Below are 25767 nucleotides of genomic sequence, written 5' to 3'. Positions count from 1 at the left end.
AAAGTCTTTTCCCTGCGGTGGGGGAGTCCAAAACTAGAGGACACAGGTTTAGGGTGAGAGGGGAAAGATATAAAAGGGACCTAAGGGACAACTTTTTCATGCAGAGGGTGGTACGTGTATGGAATGAGCTGCCAGAGGAAGTGGTGGAGGTTGGTACAATTGCAACATTTAAAAGGCATCTGGATGGGTATATGAATAGGAAACGTTAGGAGGGATAGGGGTCGGGTGCTGGCAGGTGAGACTAGATTAGTTTGGGTTATCTGGTCGGCATGTACGGGTTGGACCGAAGGGTCTGTTTCCATACTGTACATCTCTATGACTCTATAAATGCACACAGTAAATGAAACCAAGTAAATGAGCTTGTAGCACCATTTGAAATTAGCAGGTACAATGTTGTGGATGTCACGGAGGCATGGCTGAGAGGAGGTCAGAGCTGGGCCTAAATATCCAAGGAAACACATTCTACTGAAAGGACAGGCAGATGGGCACAGGAAACGTGGTTGCTTTGTTAGTAAAAAAAATGAAATTAAATCAGTAGCAAGGAGTGATATAGAGTCAGAAGTGTAGAATCTGTGTGGGTAGAGTCGAGGAACTGCAAAGGGAAAAAAAATCCAGATGTGAGCTGTGTACAGGTCTCTCAGTAGGAGTCATGACGTGGGGAAGAAAATCAGGGGATAGAAAAGGCACGTAAGAAAGGCAGTACAATAATCATGGGGGACTTCAATTGGCAGGTGGATTGGGAAAATCAGGTTCGTAGAGGATCTCAAACAAACGGACTTGTGGATGTCCATGAGATGCTTTTTTTGGAGCAGCTGGTGGTAGAGCCCACTAAGGAACAGGTATTTCTGGGTTTGGTGATGTGTAACGAGTTGGACCTGATTAGGGAGAATTCATCCTGCAGTTTGAGAAGGAGAAGACTGGACCAGATCTCACGGCATTACAAATGAGTAAAGGTATCTACAAAGACATGAGGGAGGAGCTGGCCAGAGTTGATTGGGAGGGGAGCCTAGCAGGGAAGATGGTGGAGCAGCAATAACAGGGGTTTCTGGACACATTTCAGGAGACACAGCAGAAATTCATCCCAAGGAAGAGGACATATAGTAAGGGGAGGATGAGGCAGCCATGGCTGACAAGAGAAGTCAGGGACAGCAGAAAAGCAAAAGAAAAGCATGCAGTACAACGAAGATTAGTGGGAAGACAGAGGATTGCAAAGCCTTTAAAAATAGCAGGCTAACTAAAAAAGCAATACGTTGGGGAGAAGATGAAATAGGAGAGTAAGCTAGCTCGTAATATAAAAGAAGATTCCAAGAGTTTATTTTAGATGTGTAAAAGATAAGAAAGAGCTAGGGGTACACATTTGGCCCACTGGAAAATAAGGCTGGAGTAGTAATAATGGGGAACAAAGAAACGGTGAAGGATCTGAATTAGTATTTTCCATCAGTTTTCACAGTGAAAGACACTGGCAGCTTACCAGAACTTCAAGACAGTCAGGGGGGCAGAAGTGAATGTAGTGACCATCACTGAGGAGAAGGTACTGGGGAAGCTGAAAGGTTTGAAGGTGGATAAATCATCTGGACCACACCCCAGAGTTCTGAAGGAGATAGCTGAGGAGAATGTAGATGCACTGATGGTGATCTGTCAGGAATCACTGAGTCAGGGAGGGTCCCAGAGAACTGGAAAATTGCTAATGTAAAACTCCTGTTTAAGAAGAGAGAGGGGCAGGTGACAGGAAACAATAGGCTGGTTAGCCTGACCTCAGTTGTTGGTAAGATTTTAGAGTTCATTAATAAGAACAAGATTGCACGGTACTTGGAAATGCACAGTAAAATAGGGCAGAGTCAGCATGGCTTCAACAAGGGGAGGTCATGCCTAACAAATCTGTCAGAATTTTTTGAGGATGTAATGAGCAAATTCGACAAAGGGGAGCAAGTGGACATGATCTATTTAGATTTCCAGAAGGCCTGTGACAAAGTTCCACACAAAAGGCTACTAAATTCCAATATAGAAAATTAGGAGCATGATATTGGCATGAATAGAGGATTGGCTGACTGGCAGAAGGTAGACAATGGGGATAAAGTGGTGTTTTTCAGGATGGCAGCTGGTGACTAGTGGGGTTCCTCCGGGATCAGTGTTGGGACCAGTACCATTCACGTTAAATATTTACAATCTGGATGAAGGAACTGAAACATCGTTGTGATGTTTGCAGATGATACAAAGATAGGTGAAGGGACAGATAGTGTTGAGGAAGTGGGGAGACTGTTGAAGGACTTGGGCTGGCTAGGAGGGTGGGCAAAGGAGTGGCAGATGGAATACAAGAAATGAAAGTGTGAGGTTATCACTCTGGGAGGAAGAATAGAGATGTAGACAATTTTCTAAGTAGGGAAAGACTTCAGAAATCTGGACCATAAAGGAACGCAGTTGTTCAGGATTAACATGCAGGTTCAGTTGGCAGTTAGGAAGGCAAATGTAACGTTTGCATTAATTTCAAGAGGGCTAGACTACAAGAGTGAGGTTGTACTGCTGAGGCTGTATTGTGAACAGTTTTGAGTCCTGTACCTAAGGAAGGATGTGCTGGCCTTGGAGATGGTCCAGGGGAGGCTTTCAAGAATGACCCTAGGAATGAAGGGTTGGTCACATATGAGGAGGGTAAGACTCTGGAACTGTACTTAATGGAGCTTAGAAAGATGAGGGGGACCTCGATGAAACGTACAGAATACTGCGAGGCCTGGATAGAGTCCACATGTAGATGATGTTTTTACTAGTATTAGGGACGAGGACCAGAGGATACAATCTCAGGACAAAGTTCTTTAGAACTGAGATGAGGAGGAATTTCTTCAGAGGTTGATTAACCTGTGGAACTCATTGTAATCAAGAGCTGTAGAGACCATGTCATTGTATGTATTTAAAACAGAGATAGACAGGTTTTTAATTGGTAAGGGGATCAAGGGTTATGGGGAGAAGCTAAGAAAATGGAGTTGAGAAACATATCAGCCATAATTGAATGGTGGAGCAGACTCAATGGGCTGAATAGCTTAATTCTGCTTCTATACCTTACAGTTTTATAGTGTGGTGGCCAGAACTGTACACAATATTCTAAAAGTGGCCTAAAGTTTTATACAGCTGCAACATGGCTTGCCATCTTTTAGACTCAATGCCCTGACCGAAGGTGAACATGCCATATGCCTACTTTTCTATTTGTCTTGCCACTTGCACGGATATATGGATTTGCATCCCAAGATCCTCTGTATATTAATGTTCCGAATGGTCCTTCCTTTATCATGTACTTTCCTCTTGCATTTGACCTCCCAAAACACATCACCTCACACTTGTCTGGATTAAACTCCATCTGCCATTTCTCTGTCCAACTTTCCAACTGATCGACATCCTGCTGTACGTATCCTCTGACAACCTTTCTCATTATCCAAAACTCCACCAAGTTGTGTATCAATCATCTGATAATTCTATTCAGTTCATCGTTATTCATTGAAAGTACGTTATCTCACCTCTACAAACAAAGACAATCAACATTTTAAAAGGCCATAGTCTCTCACTTAACTGTGCTAAATGCCATTTTGGAATTATTTTGTTTCATTGGAATACCAGCATTAACAGATATGTAGCTACAAAGTCTGTCCAACTCTTCAAGTGTAAAAATTAAAATGCTCATAACCACAGTGAGGGGAGACAATGGCCTCATGATTTTATTGCTGGACTGCTGATCCAGGTAGTATTCCGCTGATCCAGGTAGTATTCCAGGGATCCAGGTAGTATTCCAGGGATCCAGGTTCAAATCCTGGAATGGCAGGTAGAGTCATAGAGGGATGTAGGAATTTGAATTCAATAAAAATCTGGAATTAAGAATGAGTTTAATGATGACCACGAAACCATTGGTTTTTGTTGGAAAACCCCATTTGATTCCCTAATGCCTTTAGTGAAGGAAACTGCCATCCTTAACTGGTCTGGTCTACATGTGACTCCTGACCCACCACAATATAATTAACTTTTAAATACCCTCTGAGCAATTAGAGATGGGCAATTAATGCTGGCCCAGTCAGTGATGCTCTCAGCTCGTGAATTAATTTCAAAAAACATTAAATTGGGATTTTCAAAATATGACAGTTGGCAAAAACCTGGCTGTTTCTTCTTCAGTTACATAATTTTAAAAAATGTAGGTGTAAAAATGACACAAAGTCTTTGAGTTTCAAGTGTGGAAACCAAATGCTACACTGTTAAGCTGCTTGCCAGTTTTATTCTAACCAGGTTTGACCTGTTATTGAGATTCACTTCATGTGGAGTCAGTCCACAGGATCTGAACATAATGCCATTTTTACACTGTTCAAATATTTATTATAATTTAGTTTAATATTTATCTAATTAGTTGGTGCATTTTTCAATATTTAATGTTACCATACGGTGTTATATTTAATGCACTTCATATCTTGCTGTTTGTGTTTTAGACTGGCTGTATTTATTGGGTAGTTTATCTATTTCCTGGATTTTAGTGTCGCGTTGCCTTATTACAATGGCGATGTGTAGATGTTAGTTTTAATCAGGCAGTATTTAATATTCTTCTCAATTATGAATTGATAGGTTGATCACTCGGTATTACCTCTGGTTTTTCCACAGGTTCAGGGCGATCCAAGGCACCAGGCGGTACTTATAGCGATTCCAGCGAGACACCAGTTTCTGCAACATCGCCGCGGGCCGATACCGAGGGCCCGCTGCCGGCCCCGGGACGGGGACAAGTCCCACTCGCTCGTTCCCTTTCTCCTTCACTCTGTCTCTGCTCTCACTCCCTCTCTCTCCCGTGCTGTCTCTGTATCTCTCTCCTCCCCCTCTGTCCTTGTTGTCTGTCTCTCACCCCTCCCAAGCCATTCCTCTATCAGTGTGTGTCTCCTGAGACCTCCCTCCCACCCTCAAAGCACACGCAGCTCTTATTCCATCACTGTCTCTTCGCTCTCATTGCCCAGCTCTCACGGTCTTTGCTTCTCCCAGGCCTGGACTCTCTTCCAATCCCCTCCCCCTCCGTTCTCTGAAATCTACAGCACAGAAAAAGGCTCTCTGGCCTATCACGTCTGTGCTGCTCAAATACAAGCCCCTAACTATTCTAATTCCACTTTGCAGCATTTGGAGTATAGCATTCTATACCTTTGCATCACAAGTGGACATTTAAATACTTCGTAAATGTTATGAAGCTATCACCCTCACAAAAAGTTTCAGATTCCCACCACTTTATGGTAAAAAAACATTTTTTACCCTCACATCTCCCCTAAATCTCCTGTCCCTTACCATAAATCGAGCTCGCCCGCCCCACCCCATCACATCATCAATCCCTCCAGCAAAGGGGAAAAGTTTCTTCCTGTCTACCCTTTGTCCCTCAATTTTATACATATCAATCATGTTGCGCATCCCTCCATTAACCCCATATTCCAAGGAAAACGCCACCAGTTGATTCAATAAAAACCAAAAGAACTGCAGATGCTGTAAATCAGAAACAAAACCCTTTCAGGGTCACCAGACCTGATTTTGCTGCACAGATACTGCCAGACCTGCTGAGCTTTCTCTTCATAAATTTCTTTTCGTAACTAAAACTCTCCAACCTAGCAAAATCCTGGTAAATCTCCTCTGTACCCTCTCCAGTGCAATCACATTCCTCCCTATATTGTGGATTCCAGAAAATTACACAACATGTAAACTGTGACATAAGCAACCTTTTATTATAGCTCCAGCATGACCTCCCTGCTCTTTAACGCTATGCCTTGACTAACAAAGGCAAGTACTCCATATGCCTTCTTAACCGTTCATCTACCTATCCCACAATCTTGAGACACCAGTGGACATGCACACTAAGGTCTGTTTAACCCAGGTTCCTACCATTCTTCATATATTCTTTTGCCTCGTTTGTCATGCCCAGGTGCATCACCTTGTACCTATCTGAATTGAATTCCATTTGCCACCGATCAGCCCATCTATATCCTCCTTTTATCTCACATTATCCTCCTCAGTACTTCCCATACCACCAATTTTTATGTCATCTGTGAACTTACAGATCATTCATACATGCCTGTTAAGACAATGGGTAAACTCTCCTGCTTAATTTAGAACCAGCAACACAGAAAAGATTTATCCCATGCAGCAATGTGAAACATTGATAGGCCAAGAACTACTTAAAAATTAACAACTTTATTTCTTAAAGTATAACAGAGAATAATTAACTAACATCTATTTACAATTCCTTCCTCTAACTTATCTTTTACCTTCCCATCTATAATACTGGTCCAATAAAATTCCTAATTAAGATTTACAAAACAACGCTTCCCCTGCAACCGCAAGAAATGCAAAACTTGCACCCACACCTCCCCCCTTACTTCCCTCCAAGGCCCCAAGGGACACTTCCATATCCGCCACAAATTCACCTGCACCTCCACACATCATCTATTGCATCCGCGCTGCACCCGATGTGGCCTCCTCTATATTGGGGAGACAGGCCGCCTACTTGCGGAACAGTTCAGAGAACACCTCTGGGACACCCGAACCAACCAACCCAACCACCCCGTAGCCAAACACTTTAACTCCCCCTCCCATCGCATTTCTAAAGCCCCTCCCCCAAGTCCCTCCTCCCTACCTTTTATCTTAGCCTGCTGGACACACTTTCCTCATTCCTGAAGAAGGGCTTATGCCCGAAACGTCGATTCTCCTGTTCCTTGGATGTTGCCTGACTTGCTGCGCTTTTCCAGCAACAAATTTTCAGCTCGGATCTCCAGCATCTGTAGCCCTTTCTCCTTCTCTCAAAATCAGGCAACTTTCAGTTTTCACTGAATTCCTGTCTTCTTTCCCTCTTTTTGGGAGTCGGCTTCACAGGTTACTGATCAATAAAGGTAGCGTTTGAGAGAGCTATTTTTCAGGCAGACTTTTTACATGCTGGTAGCTGGGCAGTTCTCCTCCCAACTGTTCAATTTTCCCTGATCTCATACTCCCAGCATTGGATTGTGCCATGGACTTTGAAGATTACCAATATACCCAATTCAAAATTAATTGGAAATTTGGTATTTTTCAGGGTATAATTTAAACTGATTGGCCTTATTTGAATCTGTTTTGTCATTTCCAGGCAAATAGCTAATTTAGCTTTTGACCAAGTGTTACATTGTTACCTTATTGAGAACACTTGGTGCTGTCAGATAACTCTACCAGCTTTTAACTCTTAAAGGTACAGTATACCCACATCTTCATAACATACCACACACAGACGTCCAGTTCCAAAACATCTCTCAACTATTCAACTTGGATGTAATTTGCCAAATTTCCTTCGATTCCACACTCTTATCTTTAATATCAGTTTTCCACCTGTGACCATATCAAAAGCCTTGCTGAAGTCTAATTAGACTACATTGAAAGCACTGTCTTTATCTACCTGCTTAAACTTTTCAAAGATGTGATCAATTAAATCAGTCAGTTGTGACCTTCCCTTTACAACCATGCTGACTGTTCTTGATTAATCCTTGCGTCTCCAGGTGCACATTAATTCTGTCCCTCAGAATTGATTAGATTAGGTTAGATTCCCTACACTGTGGAAACAGGCCCCTTCAGCCCAACAAGTCCACACTGACCCTCCAAAGAGCAACCCACCCAGACCCATTCTCCTACATTTACCCCTGACTAATGCACATAACACTCCAGGCAATTTAGCATGGCCAATTCACCTAACCTGCACATCTTTGAACTGTGGGAGGAAACCGGAGCACTCGGAGGAAACCCACGCAGACACGGGGAGAATATGCAAACTCCACACAGACAGTTACCTGAGGCAGGAATTGAACCTCGGTCCCCTGGCGCTGTGAGGCAGCAGTGCTAACCACTGAGCCACCATGCTTGCAATAGTTTCCCCACCACTGAGGTCTGTCACTGGCCTATAGTTTGCTGGTTGATCTCTTCCAGAATATTGGGACCACATTAGCTGTCCTCTAGTCCTCAGGCACCTCTTGTGGCCAGAGAAAAATTGCACATTAATGCCATGGTCCTGCTATTTCCTCCCTTGACTCACTCAACAGCCAACGATGCACTTCACCTAGCCTTGGAGATTTATCTAATTTTATGTCTGCCAGACCACTCAGAACCTTCGCTAATTCGATTATGTCCCACCCAATCGTCTCACTAGTGAAAACTAACTCAAAGTATTCACTTCAAACCCTATTTACGTCCTCTGACTCCACACACTAATTACCACAGTGGTCCTTAATGGACCCTATGTTCTCCATAATTATCCTTTATCCTCAATGAATTTGTAAAGTAACTTCGAATTTTCCTTTGTTTTACCTGTCTTCATTCTTTTATACCCCCATTGTTGATCTCCAAATTTCCTCTTGCACATTCTGTACTCCTCTAGGGCTTCTACCATTTTGAAACCCCAATATCTTCCATAAGCCTATCTCTTCCTCTTAATCTAATCCTGTAGATCCCTTGATATCCAGAGTTTGTTGCATTTGGTGGTCCCTCTCATCTTTGTTAGTACACATTGGCACAATTTCCTTCTTGAATGTGTTCTACTACTGTCACAGGTTTACATGAAAATATCTGTTCCCACTTCACGCTGGCCAAATCATACCTGATCTTCTTCAATTAGCCTTCACCACCCCCTCCCAACCTTTTGAACTTTGATCTCAAGATCAATCCATGTCCTTTTCCATTACAATCTTAAATCTAACTGAGTTATGATCACTGTTTGCAAAATGCTCCCCCCACTGATAATTTTAGAAATGAACATGGGCAAATTGTTGAAGTCCAGCTGTGCCTCAAACCTGGATGGCCTTCTAGATAGAGGTGTAGAGATGTACAGCACAGAAAGAGATCCTTCTGTCTAACTCGTCCATTCTGACTAGATATCCCAAATTAATCTAGTCCCATGTGCTAGCACTTGGCCCATCTCCCTCCAAACTGCCCCTATTCATGTACCCATGCTTTCATACAGTTCATTCTATGCACACACCATACTCTGCATGAAAATGTTGCCCCTTAGGTTCCTTCTAAATCTCTCCCCTCTCAACCTAAACCTATGCCCTCTAGTTCTGGACTCCGTAAATCAAGGGAAAAGACATGGTGTGCTAGCCCTATCCATGCCCCTCATGATTTTACAAACCTCTATAAGGTCACCCCTCAGCCTCTGACACTCCAGGGAAAATAGCCTCAGCATATTCAACCTCTTCCTATAGCTCAAGCCCTCCAACGCTGGCAACATCTTTTAAGTCTTTTCCAAACTCTTTCAAGTTTCATAACATCCTTCCGAGAGGAGGGAGACCAGAATTGCACACAATATCCAAAAAGTGGGCTGACCAATGTCCTGCAGCATGACCTCCTAACTCCTGTACTCAATACTCTGACCAATAAATGAGGAGAAAATGAGGACTGCAGATGCTAGAGATCCGAGTCAAAAAGCTGGAAAAGCACGGTCAGTCGAGCTGCATCAGAAGAGCAGGAGAGTCAATGCTTCAAGAATAAGCTCTTAATCAGGAATGGGAGGACAGGAACAGGCTGAGACGATGGCTCGAATGGGGCAGTCAGGGTTGTGGATTTTGGTAAGAGGTAGAACAGGGTAGTGCAGGGTTCCCAGACTATGAAGTTGGAGGCTGTTTGTTGGAGATCCCCCAAGGTGATGTTGTTGTGGATGGTCTAAGAAATGGTAGTTTGGTGATGGGAAGGGAGGACGTGGTCAAGGGGGCAGTAGGAGGAGGTATCCATGAGTTGGCACCTGGCTTCAGCGATTTAGAGGTTGATGCGCCAAACTACCACTGCGCACCAACCCTCCCCAGCACCCTGTCTGCTGGTTTGATGGTGAGATTGGGTTGGAGTGAAGGTTATGGAGAACTGTGCATTGTGACAGTGAGACATTGGACTGGGTGAGAGGGGTGGACAGGTTGAGGCAGCCAATGTCACCGTGAAGGGATTGAGGGCAGATAACAGTCCATCACGGTGTCCAAGTGGATGGAGTATGTTGGAGGCAGGAGAAAGGGTCCTTGGAGGATGGGTGGGAGTCCTGATGGAAAAAGCAAGCACTGAGGTGGCGGAAGAAAAGTGCAATGTTGCAATGCATGTTGAATTCATTAATCCGGAAGCGAAGTGGGATGAAGGTGAGGCCTTTACTGAGGACTGATTGTTCATCCTCAGCGAGGGGGGAGGTCTGGGGGTAGGGGATGGTAAAAATACAGCAGGGCGGGGAGCTTGTGGGGCTGGAGTTGGGAGTGGGGGCAGAGACAGAGACAGTCTCTGGAGTGAGTGTGATTATGGTATTGTGGGTGATGTCACCAATGGAAGTGACGCCCACAGTGGGGGTCGGGGCAGAGGCGGTGCATTCAGTGACATCTGAAGGAGTGGAAGTGACATTCCATGTGATGTTCATGATGTCTTTGGCGATGGCTGCGTGTTAGTCAGAGAGAGTGGAAATGATGTGCTGGGTAGCGCATGCGGTGGTTTCAGCAGTGGTTGTGGAGGCGGTTGTCTTGACAGCGATCGTGGAGGCGGTATTGTCAGTGGTAGCTGTGGTCTGGCAGGGGCAGAAGTGACAGCATTGTTTGCTGTAGTGGTGGTGGCTGGAACAGCCACGTGGCTAACGGCATTCGAGCGCTAGCAGAAGCCGGGAGAAGGTTCCGAAATGATAGAGGAATCCTGGGCTTGGAGGTAAGTACATGTAAGTTTGGTGTACTTATCTTCCTTGATGTCCAAAATGCTGGAGAAAAAGCATTTGATGAGTGTATGCATCCTTCTCAGGATCAAGGATAGCAGAGGTCCTTTGCAGGTGTGGGACAGTGTGATCCTGAGCTGTGGCAGGGCTGACTGCAGGGACAGTAGGTGGCAGCGTATGGCTGTGAGCGTGAAGTGGAGGATCCAGAGGGAGAACTGTTTCTAGACACTCTGGATTTTCTGTACATAGTGGTTGTCCTGGCCAGGTCAAAATTGTAATGATCTGAATGTAGTTTGGAGTCAGTTCGGTAGGCAGGTGCTGAGGAAGGAGATGTAGCTGTGGTAGCAGGTCTGCTTCAGATGTGGCTGAAGAGCTCGAGAGCAGAGGAGTCAACCTGAGATGTGCAGTGCAAGACTCACTGAGATCCTTGTAGAAGGAGGAGGAGAACTTCAAGGTGGTTATAATAAGCAATTAGGAAAAAGTGAGGACTGCAAATGCTGGAGATCAGAGTCAAACGTGGATGGAGAGTAGCATGGATCTTACATCTGCTCGAGATTGTAGGCTTACTTCCAGATTTCTTAGTTATTACATCCCTGCAGTGTAAGATTTTTACTTTGATTAATTTTTGATTCTTTTATAGTCAAAAATAAAAAACAGCGTGCAGTTTTTTGTAAGGATAATCCAAAGAGATTTTACAAATACATTAAGAGCAAGCGTGCAACTATACAGGAAGTAGGGCCCCTTAAAGATCGAAGAGGTCACCATGTGTTGAACCTCATGATATAGGGGAGATATACAATAAATATTTTGTACCAGTTTTTACTGTTCAGAAAGAAATGGAATCTAGATAATGTAGGAAAATAAATATTGATGTTTTGAAAACAGTTCACATTACAGAAGAGGAAATACCGAATGTCTTAGAAAATATAAAAGATAGATAAATCCCCAGGGCTGCATCTAGCATATCCCAGGAAGTAGAGAGAAGTTAGGGAAGAAATTGTGGGGCCCCTTGCAGAAATATTCATATCATCTATAACGACAGGCAAGGTGCTGAATGATTGAGTGCAGCCATGTGTCTTTGTTTAAAAAGGAACGTAAGAAGCAGCCTGGGAATTATAGACTTGAGAGTCTGACTTTGGTGATGAGCAAGCTGTTGGAAGCGATATTTGAAAAATAGGATTTACATGCATTTGGAGAGACAATGAGATGATTAGGGATAGTCAGCATGGTTTTGTGCATGGGAAAAGGTGTCTCAAACTTGATTAATTTTTCTTGAGAAAATAAAGGTTATTGATGAGAACAGAGTGGTAGTCTTCATTTACTTGTACTTTAGTAAAGTCTTTGACAAGGTTCCGAATAGTAGACTAATTAGTAAAGTTAGATCACAAGATTGACTTAACAGCAGTGATGGTCAAAGGTTGTTTTTCAGAATGGAGGCCTTTTACTGCAGGGATTGGTGTTGGGTCCACTTTTGTCTGTCAATTATATAAATTATTTAGATGAGAACATAGAAGGCATGGCTAGTAACTTCATGGCTGACACCAAAATTGGCGGTATAGTTGACAGCGAAGGTTATTGAAGATTACAAAGATCTTGATCAATGGCCTCCAGATTGAGTTTAATTTGGATAAATGTGAGGTATTGTGTTTGGTGAAACAATGATAGGACTTATACAATTAAAATAGGGTCTTGGTAGTGTTGTTGAACAGAGACACCTAGGGGTTTAGGTTAATAATTCACATATAGACAGGATAGTTAAGGCGGCATGTAAGCATGCTTGACTTCATTGCTCAGACCTTTGAGTATAGACATCATGTTGAGGTTGTACAGGACTTTGAGGCCTCTTCTGGAATACTGTTTTCAGTTCTGGTCACCGTTTTAGGAATGATATTAAGATGGAAAGTGTTCAGAAGAGATTTACCAGGAGGTTAGAGAAGTTGAGTTATAAGCAGAGGCTGGATAGTCCAGGATTTCTTTCACTGGAGTGAATTAATTTGAGCAGTGACCTTACAGAAGTTTATAAAATCATAAGGGGTATAGATGATTGGTAGGTGTCTTTTCCCTAGGGTAGGGAATTTCAACACTAGAGGGCATTGTTTTAAAGGTGAGAGAGGAAAGATTTTTAAAAAGAAGAGGGACTTTTAAAAAAAATATATACACAGAATGGACCATGTGTGGAATAAACCTCCAGTGGAAGCGGTGGATGCAAGTACAGTTACAACATTTAAAAGACATTTGGATTAGTACATGAATAGGAAACATTTGGAGGGAGGTGGGCCAAACATGGGCAAGTGGGGCTAGTTTAGTTAGGGATGACTGTCAGTATGGACTCGTTGGTTCAAAGGGTCTGTTTTCATGATGTATGACTGAAAAACAATTATATGTACAACATTATTAATGGATGACAACCTATAGTAACATCCAAGAAAGAGAGGCATACTGTATAAAACAATAGCTAGTACAATTAGCGATATCAAGATGATTTAGGATTAGATTTATTGATGTGCTTATTTTCAGAAAAAACACTTTTTGCTCAGATTTCAACTCTGATTCACTTCAGTGTATCTGCCAAGAGTCAGTGTGATTAGTTTTTAAAGAAAAGACATTGAGCGAAGTATCACTTCTGAGAAGTAATTACCTTCATTTGATCTGTTTTAATGCATTTTTGGAACTAATACATCTTAAGAATGTCCCCATATCTTCAGTTAATGACATCAAACTTTCAAGCATCAAAACATCAAAAATCAATTTAATTTATATATCAACTATTAGGGCTAACATAACAATGTATAAGTTTCATTGTTTATGCCATTTATTCTGGATGTTAGTTTTCATATACTGAACATACTAGATCACTGTGTGAAAGGAAAAACGACAATCATAAATTGTTCCAAAAAACCTTTTATTTACTAGAAAGACAAAAACACCGAAATAGGTCCAAATTATCCTATAAAATGTTTCAAAATGGGGTAAAAATTTCAATAATTAAAATATTTGATATATTTAAAATTACAAAGGATACAATTAACCAATCTTTTAACCCCAGAGATTTTCTTTTTCTTAAAAAAACATTGCTTGCACAGTAAGGTGCTAATAGAAGTTAGCCCTTAAGCCCTGGAAGTTTTAGAAATTACAGTCACATAGCAAATATAGTTTCATTGTGAAAAGTGTACTTTGGTAGAAGAAAACTATAGGACACCTGAGGTAGTAGAAACTGGAATAAAACAGCAGTAGACGTTATTTACAATTTAAGAAGTACCAAATAACATAATAAGAACAGCACAAATAATTACATTACATTTTCAGTCCAGCTCTGATCCAAAGAATATTACATCACATATGCATAAAATAAAAAATTACACAAAATACATCACAATTATCAGCAAGCTGAGGGCAATGCAAACAACCCCAATTAAAATGCAACTTGATAATAAAAAGCATCAGCTTATTAAACAAGCAGATGCTGAGATCTACAAAGTAATACTGATTAGCCAAGGTTCATCAGTTTAATGCTTTTGTCAGAAAGTGAAATTTGACAAAAACATTTCCAGTATAAATGGCAAGAGTGCATCATTTAAAGCTCAAGGAAAAACACTTGTTCAAAAAAAAAAACTTATTGACATGAAAAGGACCACAAAATGTGATTCCACGTTGTCAATAAATTAAGGAGTCACTGCTATGAAGTACGCTACAAACATCTCTGTACATCTTTAACTCTTCAAGCAATAACAGCACCTTTTAACCAATGAGGAATGTGATACAATATTAAAACATTCTTTAAAAAAATTAACACCTAATTTGAGGGTTCACATTATAACAGTTTTCCAAAAAAACTGAACATGGGGACAGAAACCCCATTTTCATGTATATTAATTTGACATTTTAATTTACTAGACTTGCCACAGTTAGAGTGGAAATAACAAATATTAAAAACCTGTAAAGACAAGCAGATTTATTGCTGGAAGAGTTAAAATTCCCAAACTAAAATGTCTAAAAGGATGTAAGCTTTTACAGTTAACCAATTCACAAAACACAAAGTACTAAGATTTAACCAAATAAAGTCAAAGCAAATATTGTTTTCCTTCAGTATTAACAAGTATGAATCTGAAATCTAGACTTGGCATATGAATAGGTCAGTCAATTTGTCTTGTCACTTAAAAAATATATATTAGTTGGTGCAAATTTTTTTTGCTCATTTGCTTCAATCCAATGTTGTATATCACATATAGCAACATGCATGTCCTTTCAAAAAAAACTGGTCTCAACATGAAAATATTACATTCTAATACCATAAATCAGGAAGAGAGTTTAACCTAAAGTTCACATTTCAGGAATAGTCATTAAAGTAATGTCTAATTTAAACTTAAATTCCCCTCTCAATTTAAAGAGGCAGAGGTGATGTGAACACTAATAAATCTATCAGTCTTGCATGTAATTTTGAAACATGCTTGTATTTCAAGTAAATGTTTCTCAGAATATTTATTAAGTCACATCTATCCAAATTGGTGACTGTAGGTTACTGCTCAAAAAATGAAACAATGTGTTCTAGGAAATATGGTAAGTGAGTTAAACCTTTTGCTGAAGGAAAACTGCAAACGAAGCTTTGAATATAACATTTTTGCTGTTCTATTTGTTTTGTTAAAAGGTAAAGACAATAAGACTTTCTCACAAAGATTCCAGAATTTTACAGCAGCAAACAAAAGTAAAATTCAACTGAATAAAAATATTTGTGTTTTAAAATTGAATAGAAGGCTTCAAAAGACAGTAGCACAAATGAAACCACAGCCGGTGCTTTCTGGCATGGTTGCTGCTCAACGTTAGTAAACCAGAACTGAGGGACAGATTTAAACAGCAGGCACTACCCTACAAGTCTTGTAACAGGCACAGTAATGGTGTCATACTGGAAATGTAAAGGTAATCTGTTCAGCATTTTAAAAGAAATAGTACATATTTCAAACTTTAAAAAAGTATTCATTAACTTTGTAACTCAGAACAACTGAATTATAGCAAAAGTTTTACAAATACATTTTGAAAATAGGTTTCGCAATTTACCCTTCCCTGAACATTAAAACAATTTAAGCCATTAAGTGGATACACAAAATTCCTTTCAATTACAATAGCTACTAAAATGACCCGTTCTTTGAAAGTGGACAAAAATACAGCAGGCATCTTTGTAGTAAGTTGTCCAATCAACTTGGATGATGTTCTAACTTCACTGTTTTCCACAGTAAAAATCTTATAATCAAGTACTTAAAGTGGACCATTGAACATGTTAAAAGAGTACAGCTTCCGCGTCATTGGTTTTCCCAGTGCAATTAGTCAAGAAAAAAAAAGTCAACTAAACCAGCACAAAAGATCAAGGAATCTTAAATGAAAATAGAGTTTCCATAACCTTTTGAGGTAATTTATAAAACAATGCTGGAAGTCAGCCTGGTCTGCAAAATTAACCATCCATGTTGGCTCAATTAATTACTGCAGCAAGTTTCTGCATTTTATGCTCACTTTTGCCCTTAAAATGAAGCTCTCTTTTGGTGCAAGGGCACTCATGGGTATCTTCATAAAGTTTTAAACCTTAGAAATATTTAATTTACTAAAAAGCTCACCTAAGTATACCAAATGTAAACTGGTTTTGTATAGTTGTTAAAAGTCATTTTCAGTGATTGAAAATCAATTTACTCAAAGATTGTGAATTTTTTTGATAAACCCATTTTCAGCTGTATTAATAAAACTCCAGAATATCACAAGGATTTTTTTTGAAATGCATTTTTTTCTGAAGAACTTGGCCCAATTGTGCTGCTTATACAAATAAACAGAGTGGAAACTTTGGAAAACTAGCGCAATTTTCACACATTTTGCCAACTGTATCCAAAGTGGAACATGAACCCCCAAAACATCTCCGTATTAAATCCAGAGAACACTTTTTCAGAATCATTTCTTAAATATGAATTATGAGAAGACGGGGGGGGGGGAGAGAGAGAGAGAATCTGGTGCTTTCAATATATCCTTACACTTTACGTTAGACTGGAACCAGTGGCAGTTTAAAAACTGCAAAAACTCAAAGGAGCCCCTCTGCCACTAGTATTTGCTGAAAAAGTGCACTGACAGAAGAACGTCCTTTCAAACTGCCCCATACCTTGTAACTGGAAGACCCAAGAGTATTTCAGAGCACTAGTGACAAATCAAGAAGGCACAACCTTTACATGCAAGAACAAGACATTTTCGTACTATTTTGCCTACATGTTGACAATCGTTTACTGAGACACAGGCTCCTTTTGGCCTTTGCTGTTTTTATTTTAAACCCTAGGCCAGTTCTCCCATTTATACGGCTCTACAGTGCACTGCATGACAACACCTGGGCATTTTCTTTGTTTCAGTAGTTTTGCCTTGCACAGCTTTTATTGTAATTGTATCCATTACCACGTTCGGAAGACTGGATGTTTCAGAAGCTCTCTTGATGGGGGTCTGTCCTGGGGCTGAAGCTCCAGGCAGCGGAGAGCCACGTCACGCAATGCAGGGGTTAAATGGTTTGGAATTGTCGGGGCACTTGTTGCACTGGCAATCTATTGAATTTTGAGGACATATACAATATTTAGAAATTGTTGCCAGTAGCATTACTCAAAATAATTTGAAATTGACGGATCGTCAGTTTCCTTAACATCTTTTGCAAATGTATTAATATTAATGTACCAAAATCAGTACTGAACTATAATTGCCAGCAAGATTTAAGAATCTTGAAAAGCATAATTCTCAATTTCAGCATTTTTTAAAGCTTGTCAACAATGTTTTACACAGTGTAAATTGTCAGAGAGAAGCACATATTGTGGGTATGTAACAACAGCTTGATGTATTAACAATTTTCATACTTAAAACATACTATTGCAACATGCGTACAGTCTCTAATGCATAAAATCTTTCATTATTTCATAAAATCCCTACAGTGCAGACAGAGGATGTTTGGCCCAACAAGTCTGCACCAACCCTTTGAAGAGCATCCCACCCTAAAGCCGTAACGCCACATTTACAATGGTTAACCCATCTAGTCATCACATCCCTGGACACTATGGGCTAATTTTGCCTGGCCAATCAACCTAACCTACACATCTTTGGACTGTGGGAGGAAACCAGAGAACATGGAACTCCACACAGTCCCCAGAAGCTGGAATCAAACCTAGGTCCCTGGTGCTGTAGGCAGCAATGATAACCACTGTACCACCATGCCAAATGCCTAGAAAACTTTCCATAAATTTACCAACCTTAAATATTAGGGCAAGATGATTAGAATGCTTCTCTGCATTCCAAGGAGGTTTGGCACAGGCCATCTCTATAATAACGCAACCAACACTCCACACATCACAGCTTCTGCCATATTGTTGGCCTCGTAGCACCTGGAAAAAAATAATTAGAATCAATGTGCAATTTGATTAGCTGTACCAGGGCGGACTTCTATAAGCATCTAAAGAAAAGGATTAGGAAAGCTGAACATGAAAAACTTTTATCACAAAGAATTCATAACACTGCATTCTTGATGAAGGAAGAATGAGTTGCTAATCTTCAACTCAAATTATATGCTTGAAACAAATTCTAATCACTTACAATGTATGGTATGGGATACTGCAGAACATGTTTACACCTGGAATTCCCATTCCAATTCAATTATTTTTGTATTTGGTGGTTTTGCAAACTATTAGAAATTATTTGCAGGCATTTTCTTTCAGAAATTACAATCTGCCCAGGGAACAAGTGGTATAAGGCAGAAGCACATTCAGGATAGATCAAGGGTGAAAAGAAAGATATATGAAATATGGAGGGTATGTCCATCTGCTAAATCAAAAACAATTTGACCTTCAAATAAAGACACATTCCACAATTTTCCAAAACTTAAAATATGCAAAGGGTCCCGCAATGTCATCTTGGAATCTGTAAAAATGGATGATTTTGGGAGAAAGCATTTACCACTTGTGCAAGAAAGGTTGCTGGATGCAAGCCTTGTGCTTTGTCCAAATCGATACAGGTTACTGTTATATTTAAACAGTTCCTGTATGCAAGGTCAAATTCTAATATCCAGTTTCGATAGATTACTAATGTGAATTAGATTAGATTAGATTACTTAGATTACTTACAGTGTGGAAACAGGCCCTTCGGCCCAACAAGTCCACACCGACCCGCCGAAGTGCAACCCATCCATACCCCTACATTTACCCCTTACCTAACACTACGGGCAATTTAGCATGGCCAATTCATGAACCTGGGTCTCTGGCGCTGTGAGGCAGCAGTGCTAACCATTGTGCCACTGTGCTGCCCTATGACTGGCGATAAACAGCAAAAAGTACTACAATGAATATAACGTACAATTAAAAGTTTACAACACGTAAACTTACTTCAGGTGCCATGAATGCAATAGTGCCCAACAGCTGCCCTTGAAATTCACCTGCCCCTGTCCCTTTAGATGCCAACCTGGCTGCAGCTCCAAAATCTGCTATTCTCAGTCGTTGTCCTGTACTGTCTATTAGCAAATTGGCACCTACAAAACCAAATACTGAAAGTTAGTATAGTAACCAGGAAAGGGAGCAAATATGTTTCCCTAGTTACAACGCCAAACATTTTCTTTGAATGCAACATACACATTCCAAACAGACCCAATTCCTTGGCAACTGCAGGGAGACATGTATTCTTAAAGTGCAAGCATATTGTTGGATATTGGTTTGTACTCTTTTAAAGGCTTCTATTTCAAAAGGTTAATAAAAAGATCATGGCCCTACTCTACTGTGACAGTACCACAAAGCATGGTTGCTCACAGCAGGACCTTCACTCAAGTCATCTATTTGTCTTTTAGCCTATTGTATTTAGCTATGTCCAAGGCATTATTACCTTTGATATCCCGGTGGATAATTTGGTTCTCATGGAGATAAGCTAGGCCACGCAGCAGCTGCTCATTGTAATTAATAATAACTTGTTCTTTGAAAGCGCCATACTTGTTCAACAAATGGGAAACAGATCCACCTAAAAATAAAATGTTACATAAGATTCTGAAACATATCTCCGTTTGTTTAATCGCAAAATTGAAGTATTACATTAAGTCTAGCTAGGTGAAAATATCCAGAAAATTCCACCAGGAGTTACAGAATTTCCTGCCGTTAAAAGACCTAGACATTCCTTCCAAGTTATATAAAAATATTTGTAACTTATTCATGAAGCATAGTAAAATAATGGACTCAAGATTATAGAAACAGAATGATGGGAGGCCATTCAGTCCACCTCTTTGAAAGTCATCCAATCAGTCCACCTCAGGGCACCTACAGTGCCCTTAGCACAATATTACATTTTCCTTTTCCGAATATTAACCTATTTTGTAAATTGAATGAGTTTCCAACAGCTTTTCAGACACTACATTCCAATCACAGAAGCTCACTACATACAAAAATTCTGCATGTCATTGTTGGTTGTTTGTCAAGTACATTACTCCAGCAGGAGTCATCAGATGAGCAACAAAATGACAACCCCAGGTCAGATTTTATTTTAAAGCCTTATGCCTTTAAACTTATTTTTGTTGCCTTTGAAAACTTAAACAGGAATCAGATAACACAGATCAACACACCATGATCCGTTTTACAATGCATTCTGGATTTATGGAACAAAAATACAAATTCAACATTACAAACAATTGCAAACAATTCAGACATAGAAAACTGGACTTTTTGCTTTGATTCTTTCCAAATGGAAGCACAATAGCAATGTTCCAAAGGTAGCAGTTAGAATCTTGCCAGCTAGGAAAATAAAACTACAGATAATATGATGACTTAAAAAAAAAAAACGGTTGTTCTTACCCGCCATCCATTCAACAAATAGATTGTAGTTACTCTTCTCACAGGTAGCACCTAACATCCGAATTATATTTGGATGGTTAAGGCGGCTCATCATCCGGATTTCCTCGCGCAAGGTTTGTACCACTTCTTCTTGCTCAGTAGATGTGTTCCTGACGTAGGTCACCTGTTTGCAAAGTTAGAAAAATAAATTTCCAATCCTGAAGTGACAAAATTAAATTGTTTAGTCGTACATTACAACAATGACGACAACTTAAAATGCTTCAATGGCTGGCATAAAAAGCAGTATATGAATGTAAGCACACACTTGATCAACCAGACACATCTGAGTTACTGGGAGAAAGTGAGGACTGCAGATGCAGGAGATCAGAGTCGAGGGGATGTGGTGCTGTAAAAGCACAGCAGCTCAGGTAGCATCTGAGGAGCAGAAGAATTGACATTTCAGGCAAGAGCCCTTTCCCGATGAAGCAGGCTTTTGCTAGAAATGTGGATTCTCCTGCTCCTCGCATGCTGCCTGACCTGCTTTGCTCTTCTAGCACCACACTCTCAACATCTGAGTTACTGTATTGGCACCCAATGAAACAAGCAAAATCTAAAGGAAGTCTTAAAAATCTCATCAGATATTTTCTCTACATTGTATTAAGGAAGACCTATTGTGAAATGCATTCTTTATTTGGAGAGGTTGGTCGTACAACCACAATTATCAGCGCCAATGAGCACTCAACTAATAGCACTGAAGAAAGTTGCTTCAATGAATGCAATGTCAAAGAGAAACAGAGGTTTGGAGAGAAGGGAACTTAAGTGTAGATACTGAAATTCCTTCAAGAGCAAAAGGAAAAGTTTTGGCTAATGAGCAAACTGTCACTATTCACTCACAAAACCTCTACATACAGAAACCAAAAAAAAAACTACACAAATTGGTGGTAGATAAAGAGTATCAAGATATTTCAGTCTGTTCAAAACAAATAAAGTCATGGTCATGTACTCATCAGAAAGATCCAGCAAAACAATTCTACATAATAGATATGAATATTGTTCCAAAAGGAATACAAGTGACATCGAGGCAATCTTCAAAATAGTAGCTTGGTAAGTCACAAGTAGAACAAACTGAATAAGAAAGCAAAATACTGGAAATGCCAAGATTAATCAAACTGTTAGAAACACTAAGCAGGTCAGGCAGCATCTAAAAAGGGATAAACAGTTAAAATATTAAGTAGATGCTCTTTGATCAGAATTGAAATAAGTTTGTGTAACACGTTTGATAGGTGTACACAGGTAGGAAACAAAGTGAAACTTTTGTGATAAAGAAAGGAAGGAGACATTAAAAAAAAAAGGGACAAAAGGAACATTATTACAAGGCAAATAAAAAAATTTTGGTAGTGGGAGAACAAAGACTTCTCATGGAGCTGCAAAAAGGGAAAAGGAGAAGCATGACTAGCTGCTGCTCTCTGAACAAATGAGGACAGTGATTATGTGAAATTTCACATGCAGAAGATTTCAAAGTACCAAGGGGAATAAAAAAAAAACAGATGCTGCTACTTGAGCTGGCAGCAAGCTTTCCTGAAACAACATAGGGGGCAGAGAACAGAAAATAAAATGTGGAGTAAAGTGGAAAATTAAGAAGATAGGCAACTGCACAAAGTCATGCTTGCGGACTGATTGTGGGACTGTTTTGCGGAACAATATTCTGCCTCCCCAAGTACAGATGCAAATATTGCATCATAAGTTTCATACGAATTGACAGTACAGTAAATTGTAGATTTACCTGGAAGTAACGTTTGGAGACATGGGAAAGTATGAGATTAACAGAACAGGTCTTGCAGTTTCTGCACTCTCACTGTAAGGTATCATAGGAAGACCAGAACAAGTAAGGACAGTACGGAGTACAGTATTTCCAGAACATTTCCTGAAGATGTGAGGAGTCTGGAGGGAGAGTGTGAAAGATGTGTTTGCTGGTGGCATCATGCTGGAGGTGGTGGAAATGAAGGAAGATGAAGGAAATGGAAAGCCCTGTCAAACATGGCAGAAGCAAATCCCAGATTAAATCGAAGGAGAACATTTCAGAAGCACTGGTGCAGAAGATGGCGTAGTCAGATATGACAGAAACAGAAACTGGGAATTGCAACTGCACATCAGTTAGCTGTGGGAATCTCTGATGTTATCATGGATGCTGAATGACAGCTTAGCTACAGAAATGGGAAACTACTGAGATAGAGAAGTGGAGGAGGAGAAGGGAACAGTCAGAGAGGTGGGGAAGAAATTGGAATCAGAACTACACTTTCTAGTGTGGGGTGAGGAGGTAGTAACAACACTTATATAGTCATCAGTGTACCAGAAACAGAACCAAGCAAAAGGACCAGAATAGGATGGGAACAAGAAAAAATGTTCTACCTATGCCACAAAAAGGCAGAAATCACTAAGGCCAAGATCAACAGCAGCCCTAATGGTAGCATTGATTTGGAGAAAGTGATGGGATCAAAGAGATCCTTAGTTTGAGAACATGTTTGCAGAATCACAGAACAGTCAGAATCTCTGAATTGTTATGGTTTGGGAGGCTAATTTTCCTAACTGGATGTCTGTTTCCAAGATAATGTATTAAATGGCAAGGTTACAGTGAAAAGGCAAAAGTTTGGCAATGCTTTAACTGAACCTGCTTCCATCACATTTCCATACAGTGCAATCCATACCCTAACTACTCACTGAGAAACAAAAATGTTTTTTTTCCCCCCCACAAGTTCTCAATCAATTTGAATGGAAACAGTTTCGACTTAACTACTGACCATGATATTGAAAACGTCTATCAAATTTCAGTTCAGCCTGCCTTGAGGAAGTAGCTAGTGGATAGTGACTGATTGGACCTCTGTTCAAGGTAAAAGTAGAGGACCATCATGTTTGCCTAGTGTTGGATGGGCAAGCTGGCTATCCATATACGAAAGACAATGATTAGGGCCAGTAAATGTTTGAAAGCTGTGGACTTAGAGACTCTGAAATGCAGGCAGGAAGAGGGAAAAAAAAAGTCAATGTTGGACAAAATCAGCTTCATTAGGCTGAAATGCTAGATCTGTTAGACAAACTATGTTACTGGATCTTGAACAGGAAGCAGTAGATAGCTATTTGGATTGAGGAATTACAAGATTGGAGGTAATGAAGCAGAATCTCCGAGAGGTGTCAGCGACTTTTGGAAAGTGACAGCTTCGTGTTCACCAATGGAATAACTTGAAACTTGTTTCTAAACTCCGGAGAGGTGATGAGTGTGTTAAAAAAAAGAGCCCCGTCATATATACTTTTATTATAAAATACCATGTTTTCCTAATAACAAGTCAATGCTACAGCAAATCTATCATTTCACAAAAAGATTAGCATTAGAATATCTTGAGATACATATGGAGAATAGCAAATTGTGATTTAAGTTGATTAAATGGAAATTAAAATGCTATTAAAAATATGAAAATTACTGAAGTTCCTAACATTGCATATGGTAAGAATAAAATGTTTCATTTAAAATAGTTAAAAATTAGCTCATTTTGAAGATAGCTTAGATCTGAGTGGTGCTGGAAAAGCACAGCAGGTCAGGCAGTATCTGAGGAGCAGGAAAATCGATGTTTCAGGCAAAAGCCCTTCAGCAGTCCTGATTTAATCTCTGGTTTCCTGCATCTGCAGTCCTCACTTTTGCCGACCTCATTTTGAATATAGCTTGTTTTAAGGTAAAGTTCTCCTTCCAGAAAAATGTAGGCACAGCCAGAACATCTGGAAGTTACCTGTTTCACGGCCATTAATGTTCCTGTTCCCACATCTTGTGCCTGATAACATGAAGAAAACGCCCCAAGGCCTATTTGTTGACCTTTGAACCATTCTACACTCTCTCTGTAAGCAAGTTTTGCTTTGGTATGTCCAGGTAGAGTTTCCGGTGTCTGCAAGTGAAACCATTATAAACATATGCCACTTTAGTATATAGTTTATGCCATTTCCAAATCAAATTTTACACATTTCAGAAACTTTTGTAATGTCTACAATCATTTTGATCATCATGGAAGGAAGCATTATTCAACATTTTCCATTAGAAAATAAGTTTTGAACAATTGTTAGTCACATTTTTTATAACAGAACAATTCAATGGTAAAGTCAAGTAACATGACAGTTTAAGATTTGCCAGAAATCTACATACAGATTTAATTTATATATTTTCAATCAATTGTTCAAACATGTTGTTCGAACACATCACTGGAGCAGGTGCGACTCGAACTTGGATCTTCTGACCCAAAAGGTAACTACTACTGCACCATAGAGTCCTCCAAAAAGAGATCTATTTCACAGAGTATGCAGGTCAGATAAAAAGTATGTATAATACTACTTCTTACTACCGTAGATAAGTATTTTCAATGTTGAATATATAACACATAAGATAGAGTTTACAGTTTAGAGGCAAGTATATATTTCATTTTGTTTGCACAATTTAGCCACTGGTTTCTTTAAAAAAGGCAAGGAAGCATTAAGTTATGAAAAAGCCAGTTTTGCCTTACTACAAGAGTGATACTTTAAATGCCCAAAAGTAATAGTTCAGTTTAAATGAATAAACATACAACAAATTCAAATAATGAATCATCTTTTGCATATATTAATACACTCTTTCAGTTGTTTACATGCAAGTCTCAACATTTTCCAAACATTTGGGCTTGGGCATGATATTTCTACTCGCAGCTGGACTCTATGAGCATCAAACATGTTGCATCCAGTTTCCCACCATGAATCAAGTAGGGCTGTATTATTACCTTCATTTTTTTACTACATTCCATCTAGTTTTTCTTCAAATTATTTTGAAGAACAAAAATAAATTTCAAAAGCTTTACTGAGGCAAAATAAATATGGAGAGTGGTACATGGTTGTATGAACACAAGGAAAAAGTGCAAGTGCTCCAATACTAACCTGTAACAGATTTTACTTTGCATTCTAGAAACTTCAAAAACATTTAACTGAATGTTTTTGAAGGAGATAGATAGAAGTATTTAGACAGATAATTATGGATCATGAGCCTACAACAGCTACTCCTGTAGCCATGAATGATGGGACTAAAGGACAGTTGGAAAACCCAAGAGGAGAAGTCATAGAGTCATAGAAATGTACAGCATGGAAACAGACCCTTCGGTCCAACCCATCCATGCCGACCAGATATCCCAACCCAATCTAGTTCCCCCTGCCAGCACCCGGCCCATATCCCTCCAAACCCTTCCTATTCATATACCCATCCAAATGCCTCTTAAATGTTGCAATTGTACC

At 39.8% G+C, this 25767-nt stretch overlaps 2 protein-coding genes across 3 annotated transcripts in view; both read right to left on the bottom strand.

Moving 5' to 3' along the window:
* The window catches only part of setd9 (SET domain containing 9), a 26415-nt gene extending 21144 nt beyond the window's left edge, over window positions 1-5271 (bottom strand). Inside the window, exon 1 of the mRNA XM_043689064.1 lies at window positions 4610-5271. Coding sequence (XP_043544999.1) covers window positions 4610-4695 — 86 coding nt within the window. The 5' untranslated portion in view covers window positions 4696-5271. The remainder of the gene's footprint in view (window positions 1-4609) is intronic.
* Window positions 5272-13555: 8284 nt separating this feature from the next.
* map3k1 (mitogen-activated protein kinase kinase kinase 1, E3 ubiquitin protein ligase) overlaps window positions 13556-25767 on the bottom strand; it is a 128735-nt gene continuing 116523 nt past the window's right edge. For both annotated transcript variants that reach the window (XM_043689029.1, XM_043689038.1), the window contains exons 15-20: window positions 24252-24404; window positions 20497-20659; window positions 19541-19672; window positions 19051-19193; window positions 17926-18057; window positions 13556-17232 (exon numbers count right to left, since the gene is read on the bottom strand). In XM_043689029.1, the coding sequence (XP_043544964.1) occupies window positions 17086-17232; window positions 17926-18057; window positions 19051-19193; window positions 19541-19672; window positions 20497-20659; window positions 24252-24404 (870 nt within the window). In that variant the 3' untranslated portion in view covers window positions 13556-17085. The remainder of the gene's footprint in view (window positions 17233-17925; window positions 18058-19050; window positions 19194-19540; window positions 19673-20496; window positions 20660-24251; window positions 24405-25767) is intronic.

This window comes from Chiloscyllium plagiosum, chromosome 1 (assembly GCF_004010195.1).
Source record: "Chiloscyllium plagiosum isolate BGI_BamShark_2017 chromosome 1, ASM401019v2, whole genome shotgun sequence".
In the NCBI taxonomy this organism is placed as follows: domain Eukaryota; kingdom Metazoa; phylum Chordata; class Chondrichthyes; order Orectolobiformes; family Hemiscylliidae; genus Chiloscyllium; species Chiloscyllium plagiosum.
The sequence above is the reverse complement of the archived record's forward strand: the minus strand, read 5'-3'. Positions and strand labels throughout refer to the sequence as shown.